Raw genomic sequence first — 20,677 nt, forward strand, 5'->3', positions numbered from 1 at the left:
ACCTTCACTCAGAAGTTACAGGATTCTTGCAGAAAACACCCTACCAAGGATGAACTCACAATTTAAAATGAAAGCCTATCCTTCCAGTCCCAACCCAGCAATATGGCGCTTAATAACTTCAAATAATACACTTATCAGATAGAGAAAACAAAGATGTGTAAGATATTTACAAGCATAAAAGGAATAGAAATATCTAGGAAAAGCAGAAGACTTTATTAAAGATACAAGACTGGTTTGAATTTCAAAAAAAAAAAGACTTCAACAAATGGAAAATATAGACACTGATATTCAAAATATAATGGTCAGAAGTCAAAAGGCAAGTTTTACAGCTGAAGAGAGAATTGGTAAATTAGAAGGTAGATTGGAGGAATTTACACAGAATTCAGCAGAGAGAGATAAAGTATGAAAAAGGTTAAGAGGAAAAATTAAGGTTCCAACTATGGCTAATAGGAATTCTAGAAGGAGAAATAAGAGAAAATGGTGGAAGAGGAAATGTATGAAAATAAAATAGCTGAAAAATTTTTTAGTAAATTTAGGATTCATAGGTCTCAAGCAAGCTAAATGAAAAATAGTATTTCCAAGATTTCATATCAATTTGTTGGATATGAAATGTGTTTTTCTCCTCCTTCCTCTTATATTCTGTAATAGCAATTGGGAAGAAAAAAAAATTCTAAAACTGGCTACTTACTTATTCAACCTAGAGCAAAACACTGAGTGTGCTCATAGGCTGAAGGGAACAGAGTATCAAATGAAGCTGTAAGGTATGGGAATTGGATTATGATGATCATTGTACAACTATAAATGTAAGAAATTCACTGAGTAATAAAAAGAAAAAAAAAACAGAAGCAAAAAAAAAAGAACACAGGTAAGGGATGTGGCCTCTGACATTGAAGGTAAGAGGCAAAGCTGGGTTCTCATTGGTGAGAGGGTAGGAAATTTCTTGTTGAAGCAGTGGGATAAAACTGAGAGCATTGCAAATGAACAGCTTGGGAAGACTGATGAGGCTTTTCTATAATTGTTGAGAGGGATGAAAGAGGGAGAAGATCAAACAAGAGTAAAATAATTTTCAGTCACTTGGTTGACAGTGAAGTGTTGGGCAAATGTTTATTGCTATAACTTCTGATATGTTGTTATTAACATTGTTCTGGAACTGCATGTCAAATGATTAGCAAAGAAAAAATAAACATAAGTATCCCATAAAAGGAAAATATATATAGTCACAGATTATAACTAGACAAACTGATTCTAAAAGTAAACAACAACAACAACAAAAATCCAGAACTTTGAGAAATAGCTAGAGAAACAAGGAATAAGGCCAAGGAAGGAAGAGTAGACTGCAGGTAAACCCAATTATTTTAAATACTACCATAATTTAAGTATTTTGGAACTGGCGCATATATAGTTAAAACAATTGAACAAGTCAGCCATACAATGAGACACCAACATCAAATACTTTCACTGATATGAGGAATTTGAAAAAAGGACAGACTGAACTTCTTTGCAGAACAGATGCTGACTCACAGACATTGAAAAACTTAACATCTCCGGAGGAGACAGTTTGGGGGGTGGGGGGATATGCTTGGGTTATGGGATGGAAATCCTGTGAAACTGGATTGTTATGATCATTACATAACTACAAATGTGATAAATTCATTTGAGTAATAATAATAATAATAATAATAAACAGTTGAGCAAAGCAGAATCCGGAGGTAGACCTGTAGATAAGTGATATTTTGAATTAGTTGGGGAAGTGATGTCTTAGTCAAACCATGGTATTGGAAAAAAATCCCCCATTGGAATCCTATGTTATTATTTATACGTAAGCAGATTTCAGGTTAGCTGAGAATTCAAATGTGGAAAATGATACTATAAAAATAATAGAGAAGAATCTTTGGAAAGCAGTTTTCAAGAGGAAAATGCAGTTTCAAGCAAAATACCAAATGCAAAACCATAGAAGAAAAGATTAGTTAAGTTCGGACACATATAAATAAAACATTTATGCATGGAAAAACACAGTAAGCAATATAGTATTGATAAATTGGAAAAATAATGTATAAATGTCGGCAATGCTCTAAATTTACTATGAAAAACGCTGTTAAAAATCAACAACACAGGAGTTTCCGCTGTGGAAAGTCAGTGGGTTAAGAACCTGACTTCAGTGGCTCTGGTGGCTGTGGAGGCATGGGTTTCACCCCAGCCCAGTGCAGTGGGTTAAAGGATTCAGCATTGCTGCAGTTTCAGTTTGGATTCAATCCTTGGTCTGGGAAATTCCATATGCAGAGGGTGCAGTCATTAAAGAAGTCAGCAACATAGTAGAAAACTGTAAAGGACACAAACAGGCAATTTGTGGAGGAAAAATTTTCACACATTTGTGAAGACTCCTAGGCCCATTCATAAATAAATGCAAGTTAGTAATGAAAAAATATTTAACATCAGATTGGCGAAGATCACCTTTGACAAAAACTTGATTAATTATCGTTCTTATTCATTGTTGTTAAGTGTTAATTGGTATAATGTTTTGGAAGGCATTTAATCTTATTTACCAAATTTTAAAAGTGCACAGAGGCCCAGCAGCTGTATACAGATAAACTCTTGAAAATAAGGATGCTTATTAGGTCAAAAAATAGGAAACAAATATCCTTCCATAGGTAACCATTTAAAATTACACTCTCCTGCAGTTGCATATATGTAACTATGGAAAACAATGTTTAGTATTCATTGATAACAAAACGTGTACTGAATGCTTAATTATATGCCAGGAACTGTTAATAGGATTGGGAAGAATAGTGATAAACAAAAGGACAAAAGTCCCTGGGGTCATCGAGCTCACACTCCATTGAAGGGAGGCAGATTACAGCAAGATGAAGAAGACAGTGAACATGATGCTCATTAAAGTTATAAAGAAGAGGGAGTGGAGATACGCACACACAAAAGAACATGTTTGTCTATGCACATAAAACCTCTGCTAGGTGATAAAAGGAAGTGATTGCTACTGGAAAAGACTAGAGGTCTGGGGAGAGAACCTTCGTTTCCTGTGGAATTTTTTTTTTTTTTAATATCTGTATCTATCTCTCTCTATATCTATATATATATTAAAAGGCGGTGGGGAGTTAGGGTGGTGAACACAGCTATGAGTCTTTAAAACATTGCTGGTGAGGTCCTTTGAGCCTGGTCAATTGCTTCGGTTGCAGCGGCGGCTGCAAGTGCCCGCCGCGGACACTAGGCAAGTCCGCTTGGGACCGGAATAAGGGTCGGGGCTCGCGCCGGCCGTGGACAAAGGGATTTCTAGACAAGTGTGGAGAGCCGTCTGGCGAAAGCACGAACCGGAGACAAAATTACATGAGTAAAAGGTGACATTATACGACCCGGTAAGTCCAAAAACTAAACACTAAACGAGCCAGTTCAGACGTCTGCACAGAACTACGCCACACCTTCCCAGAGAGGTCAGCCGCTCAGACTCTGTCTCCTGCGCCTGCGCCAAAAGGCAGCGCTTTTGCGGGCGCAGCCGCGAGGAGGCGCAGTCACATTCGGATCACTTTCCGGGGGCCGGCAAGAGCGAAGGACCATTGCCACTTCCGGGTGGAGACCTGAAAAGGGAGTCACTTCCTGTGACGGGGCTACGTCACTTCCTTCAACCTCGGCGTTTGCCGGGCGGGTTCCCACGCGCGTTCAGCATGAGGATTGAGAAGTGTTATTTCTGTTCGGGGCCTATCTACCCAGGCCATGGCATGATGTTCGTCCGTAACGATTGCAAGGTGAGGCGGCCAGGAGCCTCGCGCGCCGCACTGCGCTCCCGCGGGCCTCTCGGCTTGGGGTTTCTCTGCGCTTGCGGGCTTTGGCCCGGGGTTTCCGCGCGTGAGGGTGGTTTCGCTAGGGGCTCAGACCTTGATCTCCCACTTGGGGAGTTTCTTGTCTGCGTCCCGACCACAGCTGGTTACTAGGCCGTCCTTGAATGAAGCGGGCCGCGATGAGGCTCAGGAGCGATCCCAGCAAGCCCCGACTGGGAAGCCGGCGGTCTTTTTGCCCACTCTTGTACAGGGGCCAAGGTCTTAACTTTGTTGAAAGCATGCCCTGTCAAGCGTCATTGTCGAGGCCCCTTTATATATAAATAAATAAGACCCGGGTCGGCCATAGGGTCTTATGATAGAAATGTTGCATATGGCTTAATAGTAATGTGTTATGAAGCTACTGGAGGTGAGTTGGGGAGTAGTTGGTATGTGAAAAGGTATAGAAAGGAGGTAACATTTATCCTGAATCTTGAATTTTGCTTAAGAACGTGAAAAGAAGGCATTCTAGGTGGGAGGAAAACGGACCGTTTGACCAAGGGTACAGAGTGCAGCAGTTACGTCTCTGTTTAAGCCGGTGACGGATTGCAGGTGGTGATAGAGGCTAGGGATAGGGCTTTAAATACAAATATAAATCTATAAAAAAGGTACCTGTGTAAACATAAAATATAAACATATAGACGTTTCTTGACTTTCGATGGGGTTGCTTCTCAGTACCCATTTTAGGTTGCAAACGTGAAAACCTAACCTACTGAATATCATGTTTAACCTGGCCTTCCTTAAACGTGCTCAGAACACGTACGTTAGCCTACAGTAGGGCAAAATCATCTAACACAAAACCTGTTTTATAATAAAGTGTTGAATATCTCATGTAACTTATTAAATACTGTACTGAAATTGAAAAACAGAATGATTGTGTGTATTCACCCTCGTAGTCTTGTGGCTGACTGGGAGCTTTGACTAGCTGTTGGGCATCTGGAGAGAGTTGTACTGGGTTTTGCTAGTGGGGAAAGATCAAAATTTGAAGTCTGGTTTCCACTGAATGTGTATGGCGTTTGTACCATGGGAAAGATGAACCCTTGTTAAGTTGAGGCCTGTTTGTATGAGGCTACATTGTGAAAGACTTCGGGAGTGATACCTGACTGCCTTTTCTTAACAGAATGAGTCTCATTCCTCTGTTTCTTAAATTTGATTCTGAATCACTGGAGAGTTGTAGAATGTTGATTTCTACCATAACTATTGAATTGGAATCTTTGTGGGGAGGGGAAGAGGATCTAGGAATCTGTATTTAATGAGAAGATTTTGACATGCTAAAGAATTACACTTCCTGCTTCATCACCTTGTATCTATTCTTTTCTTTTCTTTTTTGTCTTTTTTAGGGCTGCACCCATGTACCTATGCATATGGAAGTTCCTAGGCTACTAGGGTTTAATTGGCGCTACAGCTGCTGGCCTACGCCACAGCAATAGCAGTGTGGGATCGCAGTGTGGGATCCGAGCCCGTCTGCCACGTACACCATAGCTAATGGCAGTGCAGGCTCCTTAACCCACTGAGTGAGGCCAGGGATCAAACCTGAATCTTCATGGATACTAGTGCCGTTCATTACCACTGAGCCATGAATGACAGGAACTACACCTTGTATCTATTCTTTTTTTTTTTTTTTTTTTTTTTTTTTTTTAAGGGCCGCACCTACAGCTCATGTAGGTTCCCAGGCTAGGGGTCAAATCGGAGCTGTAGCTGCCTGCCTACACCACAGCCACAGCAATGCCAGCCTCATCTGCAACCGACACCACAGCTCATAGCAATGCCGGATCCCCAACCCACTGAGCAAGGCCAGGGATTGAACCCACAACCTCATGGTTCCTAGTCGGATTTGTTTCTGCTGCACCATTACGGGAACTCCGACCTTGTATCTATTCCTGATGGAAGATGTTGACCTACTAAATTACGAACAAGTGTTCTTGTAAAAGTGAGTGACCAAAGCTATGTTTGGGAACTGCGAAAAACATGTAGATTTTGAAATCCTGGTCTTAGGAACAGGACAAAGAATTTATAGACATGAATTAAGTGATTGCCAGGTTGGGGTCTAATTCAGGTGAGCTTTATGGCTTTGTAAAACATCTGGTCATCATGATTTTATTATTTTTATCTATCAGTGTTCATCATTTGGGTATTGGAATTAGAAAAAATTGTGGAAACTGTCCAGAGTTGGATTGCTCTGGCAGATACATTGGAAGTTCACGCTGATGAGGAAGTCTTTATTGCTAGAAAGGACAGTGTTAAATTAGCTAGCTTGTTCTAGGGAAGAATAGTGGATCCAGAAAAGAGTTGATTGGGGGAATAAGAAGTAGAGGCCCTGAAGCACTAATGAAGTACATCATTTTTTTTTTTTCCCCCCTCTCTGTTTTGGCTGCCCTGCAGCATATGGAGTTCCTGGGCCAGGGATCAGATCTAAGCTGCAGCTGTGACACAAGCCTCGGCTTGTGGCAGTGCTGGATCCTTAACGCACTGTGCCAGGCCAGGGATCGAACTTGCATCCCAGTGCTCCCAGGACACCACCGAGGGAACTCCATTTTTTTTTTTCCTTTGTTGATGATTCCCAAATTTTTATCACCTTAGTTCCAGGTCCTGTTTTCCACTTGACAGGGAAATCCTGTTTGTATCTGACTGAGCTTACTGGAAGAGAGTTCCTTATTACCTCAAATCTTTTTGCTCTCTAGGTGAATACTGTCCTGCACCTAGACTGTTTTGTTAGAAACATGAGAGTCATCTTTGAATCTTTTACCTTTTGTACAAGTTATTAAGTCCTATTCAATTTGCCTTTGCAAAGGATAATGGTATCTTTACTTTCTGCCCTCCTTCCTTGGTTCCAGATTAGGTACTTGTCATTTGTATAACCTCCTATCTAGTCTTTCTGCATTTATGTTTTTAGCTTTTTTTTTTTTTTCTTCTTTTTTCTTTTTAGGGCCACACCTGAGGCATATGGAAGTTCCTAGGCTAGGGGTTGAATCAGAGCTGCAGCTGCAGGCCTATGACACAGTGACACCAGATCCTTAACACATTGGGTGAGACCAGTGATTGAACCCGAATCCTTGTGGATACTAGTTGGATTCTTAACCTGCTGAGTCACAGTGGGAACTCCAATGCTTTTAGCTTTTGTGACTATGTTTCATAGAAACCTCCTCTCTAATGATTCTCAGGTACTTAAGAGTAGAAGTAGGGTGTTAATGCCCGTATTTTCATAGTTTTTTAAAAAAGGAAAACTATATACTCTTAATGTGTGCACAATAAGTGTTTGTTGAATTAGTGGTGTAAGAGTTACAGAACTTTGAAGCTCAGATGGATTGTTTATTTGCGTATTGTTAATGCTAAAATATTAGTTAAAAAGGATAATTTGAGACAATGAAGCTTCGTCTCACTTATACCCCACCTTCTACCCCACAGTAGGTTTATCCACTTCTTTATTGTGTTTCCTTATTTCTTTATCCATGATTATCATGTGTAGCTTTATCCCATTGTTTATATCCTAGTCTGATCTTAACTTTTCTTGTTTGCAAAGTAAGACTCTATCACATTGCTAGACTAAGCTTTTCAAGGTAAGGTGTCATGTTTTAATTATACTTGTATTTCTAGCACCTAGCACAACATAAGCTGCTGCTTATTTGCGGATTGAATCTCTTTCTCATCTTGGTGACTCTAGTCTCTTCAGATAAGTCATTGTGCTTTTCAGATGACATCTATTAGGTATGGAGTTAAGTAGACTTCCCTGTAACTTCTTGTTGGCTCTCTGGGACTGAGGAGACCAGGACAAGTTCAAACCTATCATTAGATGTCTCAGAAATGGGAATTTGTCTGGGAGTTATTTAGCAGGCATTAAACATAGGAGGCTTTTACTTAAAAACATAGTGGTACTTTGGGCTGAATATACTCAAAAGCAACTTCACTAATAATGATTTTATAGTGAGTTACTCCAGGAGACTCCAGTAGTTCTTATATTTTCTAGTTGCTTTTAAATTAATTCAGGGATGTAGACATGCTTTTGTTTAAGTTTTCCAGGAGAGGACTTTTATAGGATGAATGGGCCTAAATCAGATTAATCTAGTATTGACCATTTCTAAGATCTAGTATTGACCATTTCTAAGTGTGTCCTAGTATGTTTAGTGACCTGTTTCAAAGTCCCCATAGAACAAGGTGTATATAAAATGAAAAGTATTTTGGGAGTTCCCGTCGTGGCTCAGTCGTTAAGGAATCCAACTAGGAACCATGAGGTTGTGGGTTCGATCCCTGGCTTTGCTCAGTGGGTTAAGGGTCTGGCGGTGCCGTGAGCTTTGGTGTAGGTCGCAGATGAGGCTCGGATCTAGTGTTGCTGTGGCTCTGGCATAGGCAGCAATAGCTCCAATTAGACCCCTAGCCTGGGAACCTCCATATGCTGTGAGTGCTGCCCTAGAAAAGGCAAAAAGACAGAAACAAAAAAAAAAAAAGTATTTTTGTTTGTGAAATATATAGGCTTTCTTAGCTTGAAATGTTTTTGCCTCATTTTGGCCTTTTTTTAAATGGGCTATGATGAGTCAACTTAATTTTCTTTTCTTTCTTGCTTGCTTTTTTTTTTTTTTTTTTTTTTTTTGCTTTTTAGGGCTTTACCTGTGGCGTATGGAAGTTCCCTGGCTAGGGGTGGAATCAGAGCTGTAGCAGCCATCTTGCGCCATAGCTATAGTAACACAGGATCCTCAACCCACTGAGCGAGGCCAGGGATCGAACCCACATCCTCATGGATACTAGTGGGCCTCGTTACGGCTGAGCCACAGTGGAAGCTTCCTCAGCTTAATTTTCTTTGTCAAAATCCACAAACTCAATTACTTTTTTTCCTCAGATTTCCCCTAGTAATAAACACAAATTGGAATGTATTCTAAGACATTACAAAGTAACAAAATAATGCAACTTACACATCCTGATAAACCATTCCAGGAGCACATCAAATCATCATTAAAGGATCACATCTTTTGGTATGAAAGTGAAGAATTGAAGCAGGGAAGAATCTTGCTAATAGATCTCTGAATAAATACTTTAGAAAACAAATCTGTAACCAGTTTTAATTTTTTTTATTGAGATTATTTTGTACAAGGATGGAAAGGCTCAAAGGAGATTTCAGAATGGTTGTTTGAAACTTTTATTGCTCTATTGAGATAGAAAATGAATCTTGAGAGTTTTTCTGAATCAGGAAGCAATTTAAATAAATGACTTTCCTTAAAACTATTCCCTTTATTCAAGATCATTGTAAGATTTTACTGTTACTCTATAAAAATAGTAGTTTTTAACCATGTTTTTAGGGCCCTCAGCCTTTAGTTATGATGTTTGATAGTCAAAAAATAGTTCCAGGAGTTTTCTTGTGGTGCAGTGAGTTAAGTATCCAGTGTTGTCACTTCAGCGGCTCAGGTTGCTGCTGTGATGCAGATCCCATCCCTGGCCTGGGAACTTTCTCAGGCCTTGAGCACGCCCCCTCCCCACCAAAAAAAAGTTCACTTTCTATTTTATGTGATATGTTTCACACATTTCTGAATGGTGTTTTAAGTAGAAACATTTGTGAATGCGAACCATTTTATTTCTCAGACTTCATAGTATATTTTGTCTGATAGGGTAATAGCTCATGATGTACAGATTTTTAATACTAACTTTTCATTTTTTTTTTTTTTTTCCTTTTGCCATTTCTTGGGCCGCTCTCTTGGCATATGGAGGTTCCCAGGCTAGGGGTCCAATCGGAGCTGTAGCTGCCAGCCTACGCCAGAGCCACAGCAACACGGCATCCGAGCCGCGTCTGCAACCTACACCACAGCTCACAGCAACGCGTGATCGTTAACCCACTGAGCAAGGCCAGGGATCGAACCTGCAACCTCATGGTTCCTAGTCAGATTTGTTAACCACTGCACCACGACAGGAACTCCTGACTTTTCACTATTTTAACTTACTTTTCTTACAGGTGTTCAGATTCTGTAAATCCAAATGTCATAAAAACTTCAAGAAGAAGCGCAATCCTCGCAAGGTCAGATGGACTAAAGCGTTCAGGAAAGCAGCTGGTAAAGAGCTCACGGTGGTGCGTACAGTTGACTCCCAGTATTGTGTTTACAGTTTTTCACATTTTAATTGGGGGGTATGATTAAGTTACTAAAGCAAGGCTTCCTGTAGAATGATTAATGAGTGGTATTTGTATTTAGCTATAGTAATAACCTCCTTCTCACGTGATCCCGGAAGCCATAAATCTGTAGAGTTCTGAAAAGGAAAAAAATTTCTAATCCAGTTTGTATCAAAGAAGTATTTCTAGCTCTTCCAACAAAGGGGGGGAGGTGCTATTTAAGTAGATTGAGTTAAGGTTGTAATTGTCACTTAAGGCTTTGAAAGGTTAAGAGATTAAAGGAGTTTTGAATAGCTGTGAGGGCTCGGATGAGATTTGTTGTGGACTCTTCACTTTCTTGATTTCCTTAGCAGGACTTTCTGAGAGCTTAGAGCTCAGTTAATAGTGTTGACGTAAGGAGGACTAGTGAAGTCAGAGGTGAGGGAGTTTCATGGACTGAGCCTCCATCGTCATTTTGCTGTATTGAATTGATATGAAGACCTGGTGAGGCTTGTCCACATTCTACCCTTGTAAAAGGAGGAGGTGAAATCTGCTGCAGTGGCTGCCTTTGAGGGGAAGATTCTTTTTTTTTGGTCTTTTTGCTTTTTATAGGGCTGCTTCCTGTGGCATATGGAGGTTCCCAGGCTAGGGGGTCCAATCGGAGCTGTAGCCACTGGCGTATACCACAGCCACAGCAACGTGGGATCCGAGCTGTGTCTGTGACCTATACCACAGCTCACAGCAACGCCACATCCTTGACCCGCCAAGCGAGGCCAGGGATTGAATCTGCAACCTCATGGTTCCTAGTCAGATTTGTTAACTACTGAGCCACGACGGGAACTCCTGAGGAAAGAAGATCTTTAGACTGTCCCCTCCCTCCATTCTTCCTCTTTCCCCAAACCCATGACTTTTCCACCTCTCTACTTCTTAAAGGCAGTATCAAAGCACTTGCCATGAAGCCCTTTCCTGGCTTTCTTAACACAAGAGGTTTTTCAACGAATGTAAAGAATATTTTTTGACAAGGTATAAGGCCAAACATAATTATTGTCACAAAAAACAACTTTCAGTATTACTGAGTAGATATGTAGCGTCTTAAATACAGGTGGCAAGTGTATGAGTGAAGAAAGGATGCCAGATCATAGTCATTTGCTGGTGACCAGTTACCTTGTCACAGCTGAGGTTACTATGATCTGAACAGAGGTGTGTGTATGTAAATGAAATAGCCAGATACAGAGTTTGTGCTGGTCCATATGCCAGAGTCTAATAAATTTGAAAACCACAAAATAGTTCTAGTTTTTCCAAAATCGTTTGCACATTTTGAGGTAAATGGGAGCGTTAACTGTCAAAATACCAACTATATTTGGAGGGGACTTAAAAGAATTTCAGAGCGAATCTTATGTCATGCAGAGTAGCAACACATTTATTTGAAAATGTGTGGTTTCATTTTATGCTGTAACATAAAGGTCTATAAGTTTTGAAATGTAAAAATATACTAGATATTTTGGTTGAACTGTATTTTATGAAATTCTCAATGTTTGACTCTTTTTGATCTATGGGAAATGGCAATTTCATGTGGTTCAGTCCTATACAAAGTTTTCTGGCTGTGAGTCTCATCTAGGAATGGGAAATTTGGGAAAGTTTTTAGTGTGTTTTAATCCCCATGATTATTATATACCCTCTGATGTGGGGAGGGATGCCCCCCCTTTTGAGAATCTCTCATATATAGATAGATGTTTTCAGTAGGGCTGTTTTGTACATCATGGGTTTTTTTTTTTTTTTGTTATTAGAGTATAATTTAATTGCTTTACAATGTTCTGCCATAATTGTGTTTAAGGGAGAAAAAGTATGAAAATTTGAATTCTCCAGTAGTACTCTGGGGCAAATCAAGTCTATGGCTTGAATCACTTGGAACTTTTGTGAAAAGAGAAAAAAGTTTTAAGAAATGCTTCCTTTTTACCTTCTCTAAAACCATATTTTTTTTACCCTTACAGGATAATTCATTTGAATTTGAAAAACGTAGAAATGAACCTGTCAAATACCAGCGAGAGCTATGGAATAAAACTAGTAAGTCACAAGGGAATACTGGACTTTTTAGGAAACATTGATTTATGATATTATCATAGCTTTAATATTAATTGGTTTAAATATTAAATTTCTTAGAGTTCCTGTCGTGGCTCAGCAGAAACAATTCTGACTAGTATCCATTACGATGCAGGTTCGATCCTTGGCCTCGCTTAGTTGGTTAAGGATCTGGCATTGCTGTGAGCTGGGGTGTAGGTTGCAGATGTGGCTCAGATCTGATGTTGCTTTGGCTATAGTGTAGGCTGGCAGCTACAGCTCTGATTCAACCCCTAGCCTGGAAACCTCCATATGCCAAGGGTACAGCCCTAAAAAAAGACAAGAAAAAATTAAATTTCTTCTTCTTATCAGTTAGATTTTATTCTTTTATCCTCATTTTAATGGTTCTGTTGTATTGTGTTTTTTTACTATAAGGTACCCCAAATCCTTTTCAGAATTGGCTGATGTATTCATTATAAAATAACAATTATTAAATCTGATATTATTTGAAGTGCCTACAGAGAGATATAAAAACATTCAAATATCTGAAAAAAAAATAAAGATGTAGGATATTTTTGGGGGTGAGTGTGATATAGTTAAAATATACAGAAAATCTTACACACTTTATTAGTTTAGGTAGTTTGGTTTAGGGATGCACATATACTGTTTATACCTTATAAAATTCAATGTTTCTGTAAAGTTAAAAAGTATAGCTTGTACGGTGATAGTAATCTATTTTCTAAGAGAACTTCTGAGTGCTCGATTTTGGTAGAAATGAAGCTGTAGGCTACTGAAATTAAAAGCAGTAATATCTAGTTCTTTATGTATCTACCTACCTATCTATCCACCTACCTACCTAGTTACTTTTTTTAAGTAGGCAGGGCTTTAATGAAGAAAAATCTCATATGTAGTAAAACTTAGTTCCTTAAGCTAGCTTGTAGATGTCACTACATCTGCCTGTTATGTTTGAGGCCCTTGGCTCTGCCTTTTCTTCTAGCCCCATTCCTACTTATGCAGCTTTTAGCCATTTCTAGTCTTGGGTGTGAAGGTGATACAGTTTGTTAAGTAAAAGTCCCTAAGGCTTAGAATTCCACAAACTTTATCAGTCTCTATAATGGATCAGAGGCAGGGTGTCCTTTTCAACACCTTTTCATCAGTTACTTTCAGTTATTTCCAATTCAAGGGTCTTTGTAGTGGTATCTGACACCCTATCAAGCTTCTTTATCTTCCTGAACTGTGTGGAGAAATCAGAGTCCAGATCTAGAATTGCCTTGTTGCCTATTCCACATAGCCCTAAATATCCTGCCCTTTAGCATGCTCATTTTTTTTTTCTCTTTTTAAAATAAGGTCTTTCTCTTCTGTTTTGTATTTAGAGAAAGAGTTAATTTCTGATAGCAGTTGATTTTATTTGGTTTATTTAGTATGGAAATAACACTGATTCAAAATCAAGTATTTCTAAACAGATTAATACCTTCGTAGGATTCATTTTTTAAATAATTGAGATATAATTGACATATGCCATACTTGTTTCAAGTTCACAACACTGTGATGTGATGTTTGTTTATATTTCAAAATGATCACAATAAGTCTCATTAACATCCATCACCATTCATAGCTGTAAATTTTTCATAGAATTATTAAATTGATTCCCAAAGGCGCTCTTGACATTATTGGAAGGTCCTACAGCATTTCTGAACCTCACTGAATTTTATTTCATTTTGGCCTTTGTTTTCTTTTTTTGTTATTGCTTGAAAATAGTAGCACCAGATCATTTTTATATATTTTATAACTACTTGGTGGATATTCATCTTGATGTTGAAATTGAGATATATATCTTATTTTAGTTGTATGTAGATAGTCATTTACGAAGACCTTCTGTGCAGGTATCATGTTAATTTAATTTGCTCCTGAGAAATACTGTGCACTCACTTAGGTGTCATCTCCTTTACCAATAACCACTGACTCCAGCATACAAAGATGAACAGGGCATGCACCCCAGACATCTTGGTGCATTTCACTGAGTACTTCTATTTGATTGATTCTGTTAGACAGTAATTGATTCTGGTATTATAATAGAGTCTCATTCATTTGCCCCACTCAGATCCACTGACTCTGCTTAAAGAAGCTGGATTGGCAGTTTTGATAGCCAGTATGGTGGCCATGAGCCACAACTACTGAACACTTAAAATGTGGCTAATCTGAATAGAGATGAGCCGTAAATGTAAAATACATGCTGGATTTTGTACACTTAGTGTGAAAACCAGCATAAAAATATCTCAGTAATTTTTAGAGAAAGAGTTAATTTCTCTTTGTTGAAATGGTAATATTTTAGACACATTGGGTTTAAAAAAATGTATCATTAAATTTATTTTTGAACTTTTTTAAATGTGGCTACTAGAAAATTTAAAATTACATATGTGGTTATCTTATATTAGACAGGGCTGATATAGATTCTGTAGTTGGATGTAACTCCCTTAGAGCCAAGGCTGTTGTACACATTTTTCAAAACAGTTGGATTTTAGTGGTTAAGAACGTGTGAACTGGTTGGTTCATTTTACCGTCATTCATCATGTATAGATCATATCCCAGGCCCTTGAGGAAAAGCGGCCTTTATGACCAGAAACATGCAGTCTTTGTGGAGGTGACAAGCTAAGAATGGGAATAGTTGTCATTAGTTCACTTTCTCTGTGGAATAAAATTTGAAAAGTGTTGGACTGGTTTAAAGTACAAAGAAATGTCTAGATACTTACAACGGAGCATGACAATGGGAGAAAAAATTATGTATACGTGTATGTGTAACTGGGTCCCCATACTGTACAGTGGGAAAAAAAAAGTGTGTTGGGGGAAATAAAAAAATAAAGTATAAGGAAGATTTAGTAGCAGTAAAGGCTTTGGCAAAATAAAAATTAGACAAATGATACTTGTGAAAGAGTTAACAGTGGTCAGCCAAGGTATATACCATCTTTAGTTATTTTAGTAGGACTTTTTTTTTGCAATGGGTTTTCTGCTTAATTTAATCTACTTCTAAATCAGAATAAGGAATAAAGTGATTGTTAAAGTTCCTGTTGATTATAATCATTTTGTATTCAAGTACACAGATTTGTTAACATTTATCATTTTTTTGTAGTTGATGCAATGAAGAGAGTTGAAGAGATCAAACAGAAACGTCAAGCTAAATTTATAATGAACAGGTATGAATTTTTAAAAAATACGTTTTCACAAAACTTTTAGGCTTTTCAAAAACTAGCAAGATAGTGTAAAGACCTTAGATATATTCTGTTAGCATTTTGCCAAATTTACTTTAACTCTGTGTATAGTAATGCCTTTCCTCCTAAGTATATTTCAGTGTATATCCTAAAAGTAACATGCCCTTTTTCTGTGTGGGCTTTTTAAATTGAGGTATAATTGACACATTGTATTAGTTTTAGGTGTACAACATAAGAATGTATATTCTTACAGTATATGTACAACATATAACCATAGTATAGTTATCTAAACAGAAAATATAACACTGATAAAATACTATTATTTAATCTATAAACTTTATTAGATTTTACTAGTTGTTCCAATAATGTACTTCATAGGAGCAGAAAATCCTGGATCATGATTACATTTAGTAGTCATATCTCTTTAAGCTCCTTTAACCCAGACATTTTCTCACCTTTTTCTTAAATGACATTGACATTTTTGAAGGGTACAGTTATTTTAGAGAATGTTCCTCAGTTTGTGTTTGTTTGATGTTTTCCTCATGATTAGATTCAGCTTAAGTACCTCTGGTCACACCATCATAGAAATATATCCTTTTCATGTAGCCTATCAGGAGGTACAAGTTATGTCTTACTGGTGATGCTAACTTTCCATTGCTTGGTTAAGGTGGTGTCTGCCAGTTTTCTCCACTGTAGAGTTACTGTATTTTCCCCTTTTTAATCAATACTTATCTTAGGGGAGACACATTGAGACACTGCAAAGAGCCTGTTACTCCTGAAACTGGTACCTACTTGTTTTAACATTCATTAGAATGCTGCCTGAATCTGTTACTATTGTGATTGTTGCCAAATGGTGATTTTTTTTCTGATTTCATCATTTCTTCTCCATTTACTACTTGGCTTTTTTATGTAACAGCATTTTTCTTTCCTCCTAGCTCCAGTCCAGTATTTATTTGTTTATTCATATCATGTCTCTGTATTTATTCTTTCTTTTTTGTCTTTTGTCCTTTTAGGGGTGCACCTGCGGCATGTGGAGGTTCCCAGGTTAGGGGTCTAATTGGAGCTGTTGCTGCCTACGCCACAGCAACCAACGCCAGATCCAAGCTGCATCTGCGACCTACACCACAGCTCACGACAATGCCCGATTCTTAACCCACTGAGTAAGGCTAGGGATCGAATCCGCAACCTCATGGTTCCTAGTCAGACTCATTTCTGCTGCGCCACGACGGGAACTCCCCACTTATTGATTCTTAATGAGTTCAGTGGGTTGTAAGTCTTTGTCATTATTTATTTTGATGTTCTAAATACCCTGAGTTGGCCAGTGGGAATTCCCTCAGGCAGGTTCTGTCATATTGATAGTTCTTCATTATTCTTTGCACTCTATTGCTTTATGGCTAACAAGATGTTCTAGTGTTATCTTGCACTTTCCCTGCCCCAGCTTGGAATTTGCTCTTTCTTTAGAAGGGGCATCAGTTTTGATCTAGTCACTGTAATAGATCTGTTATAGAAAAACCATATGTCAGCAGCTTTCTGGCTTTTAAAAAAAAATTTTTTTTTTTGTCTTTCTGCCTTTTCGAGGACCGCTCCTGCAGCATATGGAAGTTCCCAGGCTAGGGGTCTAATTGGAGCTGTAGCCGACAGTCTACACCAGAGCCACAGCAATGCCAGATCCGAGCCGTGTCTGTGACCTATACCACAGCTCACGGCAACACTGGATCCTTACCCACTGAGCGAGGCCAGGGATCGAACCCACAACCTCATGGTTCCTAGTCGGATTCGTTAACCACTGAGCCATGACGAGAACTCCCAAAAAAATTTTTTTTTAAAGCATTGTAATAACAGGCCCAAATGCTTGAAAAGTGGTTAATTAGCTTTTTCTGTTGAATGTCTTACGTGTTTTGTGCTCTTGTAATTACTGAATGATTTACAAAATTAGGTAACACGAAGACTTGATCTTTCTCTTCAAATAGAGAACACAGACACTTTAACAATTAACAATTTGTACTGTGTATGTAATCTGAGACTTGTTAATTCTTTGTTTCAATCACAGTCCTCATTCACTGAGCAAATATATAATCAGCCCCCAGTTTATTCTTGACTGGGCAGTAGGAGTACAATGAATGAACAAGTTGGGAGTGTAGAAATCATATTTAATCTAATTAGGAACAAGAAAAGAATTGTTTTCCCCCATTCCTCATCAGTGGTGCTAACTTAGTAACATTTTTATGTACTATGAGTTAATGTCTTTTAAAGAGGTTTTAATAACTGAAATTTTGGGCTTGATGTGTTTTATCCTAGGTTGAAGAAAAATAAAGAACTTCAGAAAGTTCAGGATATTAAAGAAGTCAAGCAAAACATCCATCTTATCCGGGCCCCTCTTGCAGGTAAGTATTGCATTACACAGGAGTTCTCTACCTTCAGTAGAGAAATGAAAAGTCTAGATTGTTGTGGTCCATGTAACTGAGTATCAGCCAACTTTTTTTTCATGTAAACATTCTCCTTCATTTTTGATATGACTTGGTTATTTATAAAAATAATTTACTCAGTGGGTTTTTCCCAGTTCCAGTCAATTTATTGCATATAGTATTTCTTTTCTCCCTTCATAAAATCCTAGTTTCCTTAAAATCTCTTTGTTAATAAAAATTATTTCAGTAATAATTTAATAGGTGATTTTTGCCTCATACTTGTTTTGATTAAAGGACAGTGTTTTTTATTAGTAGTTCTCCAACTTCACTTTGCTAGGAATTGCTTGGGAAACTTAGTGTATAAACACAGAGGTCCAGGCTCCTTGAGGGTGGGCCTCTGTTCTTTGGCAGCTCTCTCGGTGCTTCTGCTATGCAGTTTGAGAACTACAGTTTTGTATTAAAACCTCTCCTTGTGCTTATGTAACTTCCAGGTAGGCTCTCATTTGGGCAGTTGCTCGTGTGCCTCATTTCTTTTGTGAAGTGCTAGAAAACCAATCTTTTACTCTGCTGGCACCCAAGTACAATCTGTTATATAATTTACTTACTTATGCAGATTACTTAAATGGAGAGAAATTTTGGTGAGATTTATCTATACCTAAACCTTAGTAAAGTCAATTCTCTAACCACATGTTGAGTAGATTTATGCAAAAGTCCTGGCTAGGTTGTTTTTGCACTAAATTTTTAAAAAACAGACAAAAATTCTGAAGCATTTGTTTCACATATAGATTGTATGGACTGACACTCAAAAAACAATAGGAAAGAATCATTGTTATTTAAGTTTTTAGGTAACCCTCTGTGAGGTAGATAGTACAATCTTAAGAGTTATGGCCATGGTTCACGTCCCAGATCTTTGTCTTAATCAGACTTAGTAGCCCAGTGACCAGTGTCACTGATTTCATCTGTCTCTATGCCTCAGTTTTCTCATTTTTAAAATGTAGGTTGTCATGAGAGTAAATGAGCAAATATATAGAGAATGTTTGGCAAAGCATAAAACTTGTGTAAGTTTAGTTACTATTCTTAAATTATTTAGTAAAATTTAATGTTATCTTAAAAATATCCAAGATTATTTATAAAGTGTTGATGTGACTTCTGCAAGATGACCCTGAATTGAGAGAGTTTAATTTCTTTTTCTGTTTTTAAAGGGAAAGGAAAGCAGCTGGAAGACAAAATGGTACAGCAATTACAACAGGATGTGGACATGGAAGATGTTTCTTAAAACCCTTACCGTCTGTAACCATTTCTTTAAGTGCATTTGAAAAGCTCCTTTGGAAACTTAGAACTTCTAAATTATTGATTTATTTTTTACAGTCAAATGAAAGGGGATTAAAGTACTTCTCTTCTACATTGCTATCTGCAGAACACCAGATATTATGGATGCTAGATTGCATCTCAGCATTAAACCTTCCCTGAGAGAGACATCTTTTATAAATCATCAAAGTTCTGTTTGTAAATACCAAAGTGAATTGTGGATATAAAATGGTCATGTCATTGGTTAATGACTAGGCAGCATTTATGTAATAACTAAAGACATTCATGGCTAGTGATATATAAAAATTTTCTTTGCAGTAAAATATTCTCTTTATTGATGTTCTAGAAGAGATACAGCAAGGAACTAACAATCTGTATGATACTTAGCCTCAAGTATTTTCTTTTGATTTCACTTTTTCCAGTTTTGGTTTATTAGATTCTTAGAAGAACATAATGATCTAATATTTTGAAGCCTAATTATGTTGGACTGTTTTGACCTGGTTTAACTGTTATGATAGGCATTTGTTAAGGGTGAGAACTGAATAATCTGTTCTCAAAATATCACTATAATTTCCACTTTGGAGGATGCTCAATTCTAACTTGAGATTTCTGGCAGAATAAACCTTATTTTTTCAGCTTTGCAGTAATTGAGAAGCAGAGGAATCTTTTACCTACTAAAATTTCTTGTGTGGTTTTCTTTTAAAAAAATTCTTAATTGTTTTTGGGAAATTGGACATTTGGGTAGCTTAGTAATTTTTTGTTTGCACATAAAATCATTTTTAATGTGCATGCCTATGTATTTAAAAATACAAAACAAAAGGTATGAAGTATTGATTACTTGGAAGAAAATTACTTTGCTCACATACTCTTGAAGTAGGAGATAATTTTTAAAGAATAATGTGTATTTCAGAGTTCCTGTTGTGGTGCAGCAGAAATGAATCCAACTAGGAACCACAAGGTTTCGGGTTTGATCCCTGGCCTTGCTCAGCGGGTTAAGGATCTGGTGTTGCCATGATCTGTGGTGTAGGTTGCAGATGCGGCTTGGATGTGGCGTGGCTGTGGCGTAGGCCAGCAGCTGTAGCTCCAGTTCGACCCTAAGCCTGGGAACCTCCATGTGCCGTGGGTGCGGCCCTAAAAAAAAAAAAAAAAAAAAAGAATAATGTGTATTTTATACTTACTTTTTGCATTATGCGTAAGTATGTTAAGAGTTTTAGGTAACTCAGTTTTTTGTTTTTTTGGGTTTTTTAAGGACAGAACTTAGAATAAATTACAAATTGTTAGGGTTATGTAAATATATAGTAATGGCTAAATTTTTATTTCTGTGTTAGATAGTAAAAAAGTAGACCATCAGTGGACCAAGTGTTAGAAGACCTGAATTCCAGCCTTGTGTTCTTAAATATGGCTCATTTGTAAACAATATTATTGATGCAACAATTAGAAGAAATGTGTGCAAAGACATTTGTAAAATTACTTGAAGTTTTCATTCTACTATATTCATGTTTGTCTTAAAATAAGCATGTTTGTTAAATACTATTAGCAAATAAATTTCCTACTGTGCTAGTTAGGGAGCAACTTGGCTATTGCTTTGAGATCATTAATTTGGGGAAATTGGGCTGCAACAAAGAGCTGGCATTGCGCTCTGGTTTAACATCCAGATATTCTCTTAGGTGTCGGGATTTCATAGTATTGTAAGACACCAGATCTCATTGTAAAGTTCTGGGATGTGATGCCATGGTTTTATCTACCCATAGCTTTTTAAACTGGGTTGGATCACTGAGGGTGAGTTGTCCATTTCAAGTTTGCCTGAGA

At 37.8% G+C, this 20,677-nt stretch overlaps 1 protein-coding gene across 1 annotated transcript; it reads left to right on the forward strand.

Moving 5' to 3' along the window:
- The first annotated feature begins 3,615 nt into the window (after positions 1-3,615).
- RSL24D1 (ribosomal L24 domain containing 1) lies at positions 3,616-20,440 on the forward strand. The gene is made up of 6 exons (XM_003480359.5): positions 3,616-3,755; positions 9,760-9,873; positions 11,883-11,955; positions 15,077-15,140; positions 17,454-17,539; positions 18,763-20,440. The coding sequence occupies exons 1-6, from the start codon at positions 3,675-3,677 to the stop codon at positions 18,834-18,836; spliced, it is 492 nt and encodes a 163-aa protein (XP_003480407.1). The 5' UTR covers positions 3,616-3,674; the 3' UTR covers positions 18,837-20,440.
- Positions 20,441-20,677: the final 237 nt, after the last annotated feature.

Source organism: Sus scrofa, chromosome 1, assembly GCF_054392235.1.
Source record: "Sus scrofa isolate SSC_HxYL_T2T_F1_AM1 chromosome 1, Sscrofa_HxYL_maternal_Yorkshire_Landrace_v2.0, whole genome shotgun sequence".
Taxonomy (NCBI): domain Eukaryota; kingdom Metazoa; phylum Chordata; class Mammalia; order Artiodactyla; family Suidae; genus Sus; species Sus scrofa.

Excerpts from the sequence above, each read along its gene's own strand:
- RSL24D1 (XM_003480359.5), top strand. The coding sequence starts at position 3,675 with ATGAGGATTGAGAAGTGTTATTTCTGTTCGGGGCCTATCTACCCAGGC. Across the intron at positions 9,874-11,882 it reads CTGGTAAAGAGCTCACGGTG|GATAATTCATTTGAATTTGA; the intron begins GTGCGTACAGTT and ends TTACCCTTACAG. Across the intron at positions 17,540-18,762 it reads TATCCGGGCCCCTCTTGCAG|GGAAAGGAAAGCAGCTGGAA; the intron begins GTAAGTATTGCA and ends CTGTTTTTAAAG.